This window comes from Dermacentor albipictus, unplaced genomic scaffold, assembly GCF_038994185.2.
Source record: "Dermacentor albipictus isolate Rhodes 1998 colony unplaced genomic scaffold, USDA_Dalb.pri_finalv2 scaffold_14, whole genome shotgun sequence".
Lineage (NCBI taxonomy): Eukaryota > Metazoa > Arthropoda > Arachnida > Ixodida > Ixodidae > Dermacentor > Dermacentor albipictus.
This window is the reverse complement of record NW_027225568.1, coordinates 14,909,996-14,923,797: the sequence shown is the minus strand read 5'-3', so window position 1 is coordinate 14,923,797 and position 13,802 is coordinate 14,909,996. Positions and strand designations below refer to the sequence as shown.

The 13,802-nt window shown below is 42.8% G+C and overlaps 1 protein-coding gene across 1 annotated transcript; it reads left to right on the top strand.

Moving 5' to 3' along the window:
• Positions 1–1,624: 1,624 nt before the first annotated feature.
• On the top strand, positions 1,625–11,770 carry LOC139051730 (uncharacterized). The gene is made up of 4 exons (XM_070528715.1): positions 1,625–2,729; positions 4,023–4,277; positions 9,069–9,329; positions 10,980–11,770. Exons 1-4 carry the CDS (start codon positions 1,625–1,627, stop codon positions 11,768–11,770), a joined length of 2,412 nt encoding a protein of 803 aa, XP_070384816.1.
• Positions 11,771–13,802: the final 2,032 nt, after the last annotated feature.

Genomic DNA, 13,802 nt, shown 5'->3' with positions numbered 1-13,802 from the left:
CACTTTGTTATAAAAAGTGCGCATGCCGAGGATGGCATATATACCTGTGAAAAATGTATACCTTAGGGTCACGTGAAATAATATTTCCGATGGGCTGATGCGTATTAAGGTACAGTCGTGAGCAAGTAGCCCAGACGCAGAGAACGTTTAATATGAATATTAATGCGAACAGCATTCTTGGCCCCGTTAGAACAGTAGTATTTCAGGCTATATAGCTATCGAGCCACCAAGAATATCCACCGATGCCGAAGATAGTGCAGCCTGAAAATGGTGGGCCGTTCCAGTGAGCATGTGCAATGATTCTGTGCGCGCTCTTCAATGAACCTGTTCGATGCCAACTTTTGTGGCTGTTTACATGTCTGTGGGCTTGCGCGTACTTCACGGCGGCGACGCCAGAAGGCACAACGTGTGAAGCGAGAGAGCTAGCTACAGGAGCCCGGCTGCAGGTACCCGCGTCACAGATGCGTTTCGGCTAATCGAATACTTTGATAGACATATCGTACATGAGTTCTGCCCGATTTCTTGGTAGCTTGGCATGCAGGCTGAAATGAAGGTGCCTGTTCGACTAATGTAATTCATTGAGACGATTTCGTCGCACGGCGCGCGCTAGCTGTGCTAAACGATACGTCTTTTTGCTAATACCGTGGTCTAATCACTTTTGCTCTCGAGTGTAGAATTATCATGATGTGTTGAAAGCATGCGTGCGCATACCGAAGGCAATTAAGATGCTTAATTGAAGTTTAAAGTATTTCTTCCCTCCTTTCCCTTCCCCTCTCTTTAATTTCTTGTATATGATGTATCACGTGAGCTTGGAGTTGCGCTAAAAAGTGAGGGACAGCTGCAGGTAGAAAGATGTAATGGACCTAATAGTTAATAAACCTTGAGTGCCCCTTTGGGACACTTGTTACGTCTTACCATCAGCCACATTTAAATGGTATCAGTAATCATAAAAATAGTAACGACCTTTTTTTTCTTTTTGACCAATATATACTGGCCGTATTTTTTAACTGCTAACAGCTCAGGCCTGAGCTATTACTCCGGCTCTAAGTTCAATCACTTCTGTGACAAAAATACCCAGACGACGTATCAGGCACACGCAACTAAATGCAGGCCACATGAACCACAGGATCAGTCGAAGGCACAGCTGTGCCTTCGCCAAACGATCTTTGGCGAAGGCACAGCGTCTCTCTTCAGCCGCTTTCGTAAGAGCTCGCCACAAAAAAAAAATGAAATCATTGAGCAACAGTCAAGTACACTAACCAAGGTGGCCCCAAAAGAAGTTTTTGTTGAAATTCTCGCTACATATGACTATTTCTGCGCTCACTTGCTTCCCGATGCGGAGCTTGATCACCCACAACTTCCTGTCTTTTTTTTTTCTTTTGGAAAGTGGTGCTTTTCCCAATACTTTTCCCAATATTGCACGATTTGTGCATTGTGGCACACTGCACATGCGGTTGCTCTTCGCTCGTCGACTGTTTTTTTTTCCCCCATATCAAAGAGTACCAAAACGCCAACACAGCTGCAGAAACCGCGTGGGCGGGAAATCCATCACCCCCTCCCGGGTTCCGAAAAAATCCGCGCTGCGGCGCTAGCGTATCTGGAAAGCGCGAATAGGTTGCGTCACATGTCACAGCCGGTTGCGCAAGGGCATGCTTCGAACATTGCCGAGCCTGATCTGTCCTGCTCGTTTGCCGACTGTCCGCTACTTTCAGACGATGAAATCGGCGCATCGTCAGCTGGCCGTCAGACTGACAATGCATGCCCGGCCCCAGACGAAGGCAACGAAAGCGGGCAATCCGACCCAGTACCGCCGATAGACGTTGCCCAAGCGCTCGCAACGGCTCTGCGCGAGTATGGCACGGCGACCCTTCCTGGATCCACAACAACAAAAGCTGCTGCAGTCGTAATGATTCTAGCTTTTGTTGTTGCGCATGGGCTGCCTTGGGACACCGTGGACGGGTTGTTGCGTCTCATCGAAGCATTGTTTGGATTTCAAGGTGACATGCTGCCTCGAAGCAAGTATCTACTCAGGAAGTTGTGGAATCCAACGATGCATACGGCCGTGAATCGCCATTACTACTGCAACATTTGCGGAAGTCAACTAGAGCAGCTAAGTTCAGAGACAATGCGCTGTCGAGAATGCCAAGCAGATATGAAAGTCTCGCTATTGAATAACGCAGGTTGCTTTTTCAGCATCTTGAACATCAAGCAGCAAATTGGTCAGTCAATAGCAAAGTTTAAGGACCTTCTGTTCGCCCAAATGGAAAAAATAGAGCAAGGATTGCAATGCGATTCAGTGAGTGATATCACCAGTGGTGCCATATACAAGAGTCTTAGACAGAGTGGCAAGATATCCCACAAGGACTTGACGCTCACATTCAACACTGACGGAAGCCCTGTTTATAAATCGTCGAAAGCGTCTGTGTGGCCCATCCAGTTCACTATAAATGAACTACCGCCAGGTGTGCGCCGCCAAAGCCCTGTTCTGGCTGGATTGTGGTTTGGCCACAAACATCCAGACATGATGGTGTTTATGGAAAAATTTGTGGAAGCATTGCAGGCTGTTGGAACTGTTGTGTGGCAGCATGGAACAGAAACGGTTAGATCAAAAGTTCATTCCATCTGCTGTTCAGTTGATGCACCAGCCCGTGCAGCAGTGACAAACCAGACACAGTTCAATGGAAGGTTCGGCTGCTGCTGGAGCCTGACCTGTGCAGAGCAAATCGAAGGTATGGCGTTTTTCACATTGCTCATGAATTATTAGCTCTCTCTGATTCCGATGTGCCCGCTAGTTGAGTGACTATACGCCATTTTGTCATAAGGATGTGTTGGAAAATGTCTTGCCACGATAACTAGTCTTAGACTCAAACATTGCAGATCAAAGTTGTTTTCACGTTGGCTTCTATAATGTTTTACTTTGTGTGATGATACCTTCAAAGCATACTTGTGACTTCCTTGCAATGGGTTTTCTTCTTAAGCTAGTTTATGGAATGCGTAAGTTCTGTCCATGTTTTGACAGAGCGGTGCATGCTCTGCATTATGTTGTGTTTTACAGCATCCATAGAGGAGTGGTGTGTAAGTTCTCTCTGCTCCGGCGTTCACCCTATTTGAAGTGCAACTGCTATGCAACAACTTTATAGTGGGGGGACACAGTGCTGCATTGTCGATTTACACTGTGGGCAATAGCTTGTAACAAAAGGTAGCACAGTACAGAGGCAGTAGCATTTAGTGTATTGATTAAACCGATCTATTCGGGCTTACTTTATAGGTACTGATGGGCTAGTTGGGTACCCATGATTTTGGTGAAGCAGTGCACTTGGAAAAAAAGGACTGCTTCTGGACATTTGGACATACGTCAGTGCATGTGTATGTCTTCATAATTCATTTTCATGTGAACTTGTGTTTTTTCCCAAGTGCGCTGATTCACCAAAGTCATGTCAAGTGGGCTGTATATAGGTCAGTGGCATGTTTGCACTGAGGCCTTTTGGTGACTTAGAGCATGCTAAAATCGTTTTGTTCAGGCTGTTCTTGGTGCAGTGCAACGTGATGAACTTGAAATCTACTGAAGCAAGGTGTTAGGCTGGGCTAGTTGTTAATCCATGATGTGCCCGGCGCGACAGCATACAAAGGACGGAAAGGCACGATGGAGACAAGTACACGATGAACAAATTGGCTGGCACTTTCCTGCAAGCATTCTATATTGATGCAGATTCTTGCTAGAATAAAAAGAACATATGCTTCACATTTCTGTGCACATATTTGTTGAAAGTACTGAATTGCTTGCAGTTGACAACATAGCTTTCATGTCACTACCTGTTACTGTTTAACTTGTGAAGGGCCATGAGATGCATAAGGTGCTGCATCGCATTAATGTAAATGTCAGGCAACCTACTACGTTGTACCCTACAAAGCACCAATATGTCACTATGAGCACACTAGTAATAAACATTATGGGATTTCCTATAAATATTTGTATTTTTAGGTGTATGTAAAAAAATTTATGGGCATTTCCTTCATTGTAGGTACTCCTCGTTACATCCAAACGGACTTTGCACTGAGAACAGAAGAAGGGGTCCTGAGAGACATGAAGCTTGCCCTTGAGCTGAATATGCCAGTGAATGGCATCAAGGGTCCATCGCCCCTGATAAACCTTAATTTGTTCAATCCAGTGTTGAGCCAGGCAGTTGACTACATGCACTGTGTGCTGCTTGGAGTGACAAGGCAGCTTACCGAGTTTTGGCTGGACAGTGCAAACTGCCAGGAGCCGTTCTACATCGGTATGTACCTGTGCTCACTTGTTAAAGTGGAGTAATTGAATTCTATATTTTGTTCAGATAAGTCAATTTTGAAGGGAAATAACAATTTGCTCTTGCAGTGCATGTGACAAGAGTATGCCTGATAACATCCATGATTTAGCTGGTACTGATGTTACACACATACAAACATTACTTTTTTTTTAGAAATATTACATATCTTGCGCACAAGTCAGAATACTAATGTAATGCAATGCGCTTGCCATGCTCTAAATTGGAGAAAAAAAAAGAAGGGGCAATCAACCATTCCTGTATACTGGGGAGTGCCGAGCATTGTAAAAAATATCCCACTAAAACTTGCAATTGGTCCAGTGTGGATACCTGCCTGGAAATAGCACTGAAAAGGAAATGTTTACAGACTACAGTAGGAATGCCTTTATGTAAGAAGTACACGTAACCGAAATTGACAGATTTGGCCGAGCTGGGTTGAACTAGTTATAAAACAGCTGATTGCTGAGTTGTCGGCTAGTTATTTCAACACAAAAGACACAATCCAAAATTTTTGTTAGTACTTTTTTTGATTTCACGTGATATTCTGTGACTTGCATGTTCTAAGACCTATGGTAAGCATGTGGCTTAAAGAAACTAGAACACGTCATTGCAGTATTACCAGCGTCTGCATGTTCATCATCATTAACGTCTCCGTTTTTGTCGATTAGTATAATGCTTGCATTCTTCCAATTTTCTGGGACCCTTGCAGTCGATAGTCACCTCGTATAAAGAGCCGCCAGTTTTCCAAGCATTGTGTCTCCTCCATCTTTGATTAAATCGACTGTTATTCTATCTTCCCCTGCTGCGCTCTCTTGCTTGTTTCCCGTCTTGTAAGGCCCTTCTCAGCTCATCGCGAGTTATAGGAGTTTCTGTATTCTGTTCTTTACTGTTTTGAATGGAGTTCTCCCGAGTCCTCTGGGCACTGTACGGGTCAGTACAGAATTCTTCCACTGCCTTTACTATACCTTCAAGATTGCTGATGGTATTACCCTGCTCATCTTTTAGTGCGTACATCTTGGTTTGTCCTATGCCAACTTCCCTGCTCACTGATTTCAGGCTGTGTCCATTTTTTACGGCTTCTTCAGTCTTTCTCATGTTATAGTTAAGACAATCACTTATTTTCGCCTTGATCAGTTTTCACAGTTCCGTGAATTCTACCTTATCTCTTTAATTCGACACTTTCATTCTTTGTCGTTTCTTTATTAGGTTCTTTGTTACTTGGGAGAGCTTGCCTACTGGTTTCCTTGGTGCCTTGCCTCCCACTTCAATTGCTGCCTCTGAAGCCAGCCTAGTTACGGTTTCATTCATTACCTCTATGTCAGCGTCTCTCTGTTCTAAGGCTGCATATTTGTTTGCAAGTACCAGCCTGAATTTGTCTGCTCTTACCCTTACTGCCTCTAGGTTGACCTGTTTCTTCTTGACCAATTTGGCTCTTTCTCTCATCAAATTGAGGTGAATCCTAGCCCTTTCTAACCCATGGCCACAGCACTTTATTCTACCTATCACTTTTACATCCTGCACTATGCTGGGATCGGCAGACAGTATGAAATCAATCTCACTTCTTGTTTCACTATTACGGCTTTCCCAGGTTCACTTTTTATTGCTACCCTTCCTGAAAAAGGTGTTCATTATTCGAAGCTTATTCCTTTCTGTGAATTCTGCCAGCATCTGTCCTCTAGCGTTCCTAGAACCAATGCCATAGTTTCCAATTGCCTGTTCCCCAGCCTGCTTTTTCCCCATTTTTGCATTGAAGTTACCCATTACTGCAGTATACCGAGTTTGCACTTTTCTCATCGCTAATTCATCTTCATAAAACCGATCTACTTCATCATCATCGTGACTGGATGTTGGAGCATAGGCTTGTACTGCAACCTTCTCATTAATGCTGTAGAATTCATCAATGTTGCCCGCCATGACCTTATGGATTAGGAATCCTACCCCATATTGCTTCTTATCTGGGAGACCTCTATAGCAGAGGACATGGCCGTTATTCAGCAATGTATAAGCGTCACCAGTTCTAGTCTCACTAAGGCCGATGATATCCCAAACAATATGTGGCAGTTCCTCAAAGAGTCCTACTAAGCTAGCCTCACTAGACAGAGTCCGGCTGTGAAAGGTTGACAGGGTCATTTTCCATTGGCGGCCTGCCCAGACCCAGAGATGTTTAGCAGCCTCTGCTGCGTTGACCACCGCATTGGTTAGGTGCTTCGTAGCTGCTGGGGACTGAGACCCATGGGTTATTTGTAGGAATCATAAGGGAGGGGGTGGCCAAATACTGTACCAGAGAGGTCAATTCCTGTTCTGGTGAGGGAGTGTCTTTGTCTAAACTGAGTGTGCCTTCCTAATTTGGTTGTCCCTGAATTAGCATAGTCCCACTCGCTCTCTGCATCTTTTGCCGGTGTCAGGCATCACTGCAAGCCTCTAGATGTCATATAACTGTAAAGGCAATGTGCTTCTCTGTGCATTAAGAAAATTGATAGTATAGGTTTCATATCACAGCAGCCAACATTGGCTATAATGCACCAAGCACTAATAAATGTTGTTTTAATAATGCCTAATGCTTGGATTGCTATAAATATTTGTGGCCTTGCCACAGCTACCATACTATGCGGAGTCTGTATATTTATGTGTTTGTGTCCACATGGCATTACGTGAAAACTAGGCTATTACTAAGACATGGTTAACATCTGAGTTAATTAATAGAATAAAGAATGTCGCCGCTGGTTATGACGAATTTAGGGCTGAGCCAGTAAAGTATGTTTCCAAGTTGCTAAAAAACGTTCTCACCTATATTATTAACCTAATGTTCGATACTGGTATCTTCCCTGACCAACTGAAAATAGCAAGGGTTGTTCCGATACACAAATCCGGAGACAAAAACGCCCTTGCAAATTATCGGCCAATATCGGTATTACCTGTTTTATCAAAAGTCTTTGAGTGGGCAATTAATGATCGCGTAACAAAGTTCTTAGAGAAATATAATATCATATCTAGTTCGCAATTCGGATTTCAAAAACACAAGTCAACTGAACAGGCACCACTTCGTGCAAAGGAGAAAATTATTCAAGGTATTGAAAATAAGGATTTTACTTTAGGTCTCTTTCTAGATATGCGGAAAGCATTTGATTCGGTGAATCATGATATTCTACTTCTAAAACTGCAGTGTTATGGAATACGTGCCATGTCATTGAAATTAATAACCAGCTACCTTGAGAAACGCTTCCAATTTACAGATGTTAATAATTAAACCTCGACGTCGTTAAATGTAACAAATGGAGTACCCCAAGGATCAGTATTAGGTCCTACCCTGTTTTTGTTATACATTAATGACATAACTCAGATTGACATCACCCTTGATATAGTAATGTTTGCGGACGATACTAACGTATTTTTTACTTCACGGACAAAACGTGAACTTCAAGAAAAGACTAATCATTATCTACAAAACCTATCCAAATGGCTAAATGATAATTGTCTACAATTAAATGCCTCTAAAACTAAATACATCGTTTTTTCCCCTCCAAATAAACGCGACCAACATGACATGCATATTACGTATAGAACCGCGATTATTCAGCAAACACCTGAGCGAAAATTCCTAGGTGTTTGGTTCCAAGAGTCTTTGGTATGGTCATGTCACGTCGACCATTTGGTAGTCGATATAGCTCGATCAATAGGATGTATTAGAAAGATTTCTACATTAATACCTCTTCGGCTAAAAAAAAACTCTATTACACTCTAGTATATTCTAAGATTGCCTACTGTTCGCTAGTATGGGGCACCACCACTCAGCGCAACTATAATAGACTAACGGTACTACAAAAGCGCGTGCTACGTATATTTGAAAATTATGCAGGAGATATGCGTGACTTACCTACCAGGGAGTTATTTCTGAAACACAACATGCTTATGGCCAATCAAATTTATCTCTATAAATTAGTGCAACATATGCACACAACAAACATATACAAAGACAGTGATATGGTAGTTGAACATAAGTACGGATTTAGGCAGCATAGGAGGACGCTTCCGAAGATTAGGACAAATTACGGGAAACAATCGGTAACGTAGCAAGCTATACAGATTTTAAATATACAGAAAGACATAATAAATTGGGCAGACAGCCGTGGTAAACTTAAAAGAATGTACAAAACGTTCCTTGTCAGAACAGGATGTGTATTGTAGACTGTTTTACGTTACTTTTTACTATGACCATGACATTCCTGATTTTCTTTTTTTTTCTGTTTTGTCAGCACAATGTACTGGTGTATATAGTCGTTATCTACATATCTGTAACAGGATAAAGGGTCTCCTAGCTATATAACACATGAATCCTGTGTGACCTTTTCTATATGTATATCTATCTGCGTGATCTATGTACACATGTATGCATTTCATACTTCTTATCTGATGTATTAGAAGTCACTTTATTTCCTTCATCGGCTGTACATTGAGTGCAACTGTAATTTTAATATAATGTGCACGTTACTGTATATGTTATTGTACGCGTAAACGCTGTATGAACTGAACGGGGGCAGGGGCCCAGTCAGGCTATTTCAGCCTTTAGTCTCTGTCTCCGCAGGAAATACCCTGAAATAAAGCGATTTTGATTTGATTTGATTTGATCTAGTCTTGGTACTTGAGAAACTGGGCATATGATTGCACTATTCCCAACCATTGCAAGTATTGTAACAGGTGAGGCAAACATCCTCTTCATGGCATAGGTGGAATTTGTGGTAGTAACTACGGCTTATTTTTGTGCAGGTGCTCCTTCAACTATAGCCAAGCTGGATAAACGTCTCCTGAGTATTTGCCCACCCCACTGCTTCACACGGCTGCCACGGTCCTTGGCAGACAGGTGCTTCTGGAAGGCGAGCGAGTGGAAGAACTGGCTTCTCTACTACTCTCTGCCAACAGTACTCGGAGTGCTGCCACCGCGGTTCTGGAGGCACATGTCAATGCTGGCCGAAGCCATTTTCACTCTGCTCAAGAGTGAAATTTCACCAACTGATCTTCAATGTGCAGGTAAATTGTTTACTCGCATTTAGACTATCTTGCTTCTATTTTTAAGAGTATTTACTACTCAGCCTGTTATTACCATTCTCCTGCTGCCAGTGTTCCCTTGTCATAGTCGTTAGCTGGTCCTTCATCAAACCTGCAGCCCCCAGCGACAGCTGTTAAGTGCATTTGCTCTAAACGTGTGTGCAAGAGTAAAAGCTTTTAATCTCGGCAAAAAAATACTGCATGGCCATTTGGTCACAAGTCTGCTTCAGACCAAAGTTAGGGGTGTCGTTATTAGGAATAGGTAAACGAAAATCGAAATTTTCGAGAGCATTGTTTAGGGTAATCTTATGATGCGAATGTTATGTTAGTATACACATTACATACTGTACACAAACTGAAAAGCCAAAGAGCAACAATGTGCACACCTTTGGTTAGAGCAGAGGCGCAGAGACTACTCTGTCCCCTACACAACCTTTTGCGCATCACAAAGCATCACATAGTACGTGCCTTAGCCAATCAATTCTGTGGAAGCTTGCTAGGTGGTCATTTTCCATCTTAGCTAACCACTATACTTGCAGGCTGAAGTAATCAGCAAGCCCAAAGCGACACTGATTATGGCAAAGGCTTGGATTTGTCAGGGAATTCAACCTTGTTCTGCAATATAGCTTTCTGATTCACTCAAATAGCAGAGTGAAAGGCCCTAAAAGTGCCTGTCCCTGGATCGAGTCTTGTAAAACAAATGCATCCTCTAGTGCAAAGCTTTTCTCCTGACACTACTTTTCTTTCATGACTTATACAGCATGCTATATACCACTGTGGCAGGTGCATTTCTGATCGTCCATTCACTCTGCATATTCCCCTCGATGTCCCTGTACCCAGCTGTGCACCCAGTGAAAAAGTGCTCCCGCAGCCTCGTTTGCACGATTTTCTGGCAGATGTGTTTTGTCTGATATTTCAGGTCGCACTGATGTGGGAGCATTGTGCACACACTCTAACTTCTATAGGAGGGTAAACAAGAGTCAGAAAAGACTTATATCTGGTCCTGCACTACAATAGGTTGCATTTTATGTGCTCTGAACTGCATTTGTTTTGTTCCACTGCTGCACTTCTGAAGCTGTGCTACACCAACTATCCTAATTTTGTGCACTGCTGGTTTCTTCTGGTAGCCATAGCTTCTGAAATTTATGAAGCCTTTAATTAGACTGTCTGAGTCATTACAATTTCACTCTCATTGACAACCATGGCAGCATTGTTTTCTTTTCTGTTTTTTTTTCTGTGAATGCTAAAACAAAATGCGATGCAGGAAGATAAAACACTCAATCTGTGCACATTTCATGAAAAGGGACAGAGAAAGGACGATAGTGAAGCGGCCAACAGGGGTGGATGTTTTCTCAAGTTGAGTATTGGACTGCAGTTATCATGTGACTATTGTAGATACATCCCCAGACACTATAATACATGCTCACGCTATGTCAGAGTGTATTTGTTCTGTGTCCCCCATTATGTAAAGTTTTACTCTTGATACATGGGGATGCTCTAATTTAAACCTTGTTAGAGACACACGTTAAGTGGATGAAAGTATTGGAGATGTGATAATTTACACGTGCATTGACAAGCTTACTCAAAGCTTTCTTTCAACAATACTCTTACATGAAACAATTATTTTTCTAGGTCACCTGCTTGAATCATTTGTGTGCAGAGCTGCAAACCTCTATGGGACTCGCTTCATGACTTATAACATCCACCAGCTTCGCCATCTGACGTCAAGCGTGGAGCATCTGGGTCCTCTTTGGGCAAACTCAGCGTTTCCCTTCGAAACAGGGAATGGGAAGCTCACAAAGATGGTAAAGGCAGCAAAAGGAGCTCCGACACAAATACTGGAGAGAGTCACTCTGGAAGGAGAGCTGGAGCTTGCGCTGCATTTGCTTTCTCTTCCGCATGATGTGGTGAGGTTTTGCGAAAGACTGCTTGGCAATGTTCCTATTAAGAAAGTGACTCGAATTGATAATGTATGCTTATTTGGAGCACCAGTTACAGCTATGTTGTCCGAGCGGGAACTGCAATCTGTGCAAAATTTCTTGGACACAACATGTGCTGTAATTGAGGAATATTCAAGAATGAGCTTTGAAGGCACAATTATACACAGCCAGCAGTATAGAAAAGCAAAGAAAAGTGACTGTTCTGTCGTTGCAAGCCATGATGGGAAATTTTTTATAGTTTCCCATATATTGCATGTAATTGCCGGCATTTCTGGCTTGGTTCTCTTGCTTTGTCAGAAACTGGGAATTGGTGAAAATGCTGATGGTTTTCCTCCTCACATCAAAGAGTGTTTTTTTTCACCTGTTGACACTTGTGTTGTTTTAAAGCCTGCTTCTGTTGCAATGCCGGCTTTGTTTATAGAATTTGAGGCTGAAAGCAAGCAGTATGTATGTGCATTGCCCAACATTGTAGAACGGGATTGATCTGAAGTACAAAAACAAAAGTCTCTGCGTCACTGTATTTACGGAAATCTAACTAGCACGTTTTTTCTGAGAAACTGCGTTAAAAAATAACCTGAACTTATATAAAACAAAAGCTGCGTATATGGCCACCAGTGTTTGTGGCATTGTGGAAAGCTCGGTATCTGCAAGAACGCTCGCTGCCGCATACTTTGACAAGTCAGATGCAGAGTTGCATATAATCTGAATTAACTTCTGGGGTGTTACATGCCAAAACTATGATCTCATTATGAGGTGCGCTGTAGTGAGGGACTCTGGATTAATTTTTACCACTCGGGTATATTCAACGTGCCCCGAATATGCGGCACATGGGCGTGTTTGCATTCTACCCTATCAATATGTGGCTGCTGCGACCTCGTGCGTAGCAGGGACAGCACCACAGCCCTTGAAAGTCAGTATTCTCTCTAAAAGTGATTGCTTGAGATTACCACCCCTGTGTGCTTGGTATCTGTGGCCAATAAAGGCCAAACTTCAATGACAATGCATCACTTTCATTACTAAAGCTCATATATAAAAAAAATTCCCTTTGGTGAAGGTAACTTCTACATGTTTCGTATTCTGATCCTGAACGTTTAGGGCATGCTATATTTTTCTATTATAAATCTGGCGAGTTGCATTCATACGTAATTTTATTTTGTTACTTTAATCTCGTGAAAATTGAGTGGGTTAGAATCCCATAAGTACAGTGTCAGTATGGGTCTGCGTTTTCGAATTTATCTTGGAACAAATTCACATCTTTTGTTTATTCCACAATGAAGTTATAGTTGCTCATTCTGGCATGCACTATTTATTTGACTGAATGAACATACTCCGATGGGAGCTACGGCGTACGTAGCACCGATGTCTTCCACCGACTTTTTTCTCTGCCTACACTGGCTGGCCTTGTTTGTTTAATTTAATCTTTTTTCTACATTCCATGGGTGTACCACTAAGTTGTCTGTCAATATGGTGATCTACTGTAGTAGTTGAGATGGTGACACGCATTACTCACTGCTTTCTAGGTCCACTTGCATAAACAGTAGGACATATTTTAGTTCGGTGTCTGACGAAGGTGCTGGTGAAAGTGACTCGCAGGCTTTTGCAGAAAGACTATTACACAAGTGTACCCTCATAGTGTGACTTGTCTTCCCTCGTGTGAAGCTGAGAATTTTGTCGTAAGTCGAGCCTGCTGGACGATATCAGTGAGCATAGCTGGATACATTAGAGTTGGTACACATAGAGTGCCAAGGCAATGGATGTGTAGCTACGCGGCGTCATACAATCGTTGCAGACCACGTGTGTCATTGTGTGACTTCTCATTCTAACGATGTCTAAGTGCCGTCAGTGGTCCTGAATAATCTTTGCTCAATCTCCAAATCTTTCCTTCAACGGTGAGGTGGCATGCACACAGCATGTTTCAAGTGCGTGCAAACAAGAGACTGCTGCTGCGGCATGACCAGCCAGAAAACACTTTAGGTAGTGAAATTTGGCGGAACATGTCAAATCAGTTGAGCTGAATAGTTGGGTCAAATTGTTCCCAGAAGCCTGTCCACTCATTGATGTCCCCTCGAATGTGGACATATGTAGAGGGAGCAATCGAGGTCCTACGTATCTGGCTGTTGTCTCGTTTCTAGGCAATATGACTGCCTTGTGCGCTTGAAGTTTGTGATTGTATGCTTTGTGCTCATTCGATATAGCTGATTTGGCAATGACGCTCGGCAAGCACGCTGGTTCCTTCATTGCTGTGTTCTACTGTGGCTGTATACTGCTCTTTGAGCTGTTTGGTCGGAGTAAATTCCTCAAACTGGGCTTTACTCTGCGAAAGCAGAGACGAGCTTGCATTGCTGAATGTTTGGCAATGTCGATGTTAGGAGAATGAAGCTAGGATTGGGCTTCCTGAATGATCCTATTAGTCTGCGCTCGTCATGCAGATTGCTTGCCCTTAAATCAATCAATCCGGATAGTGTCGAAGCTAGCTGATGTCCTTGCAACTGTGCCGATCTTCACATCCATGATC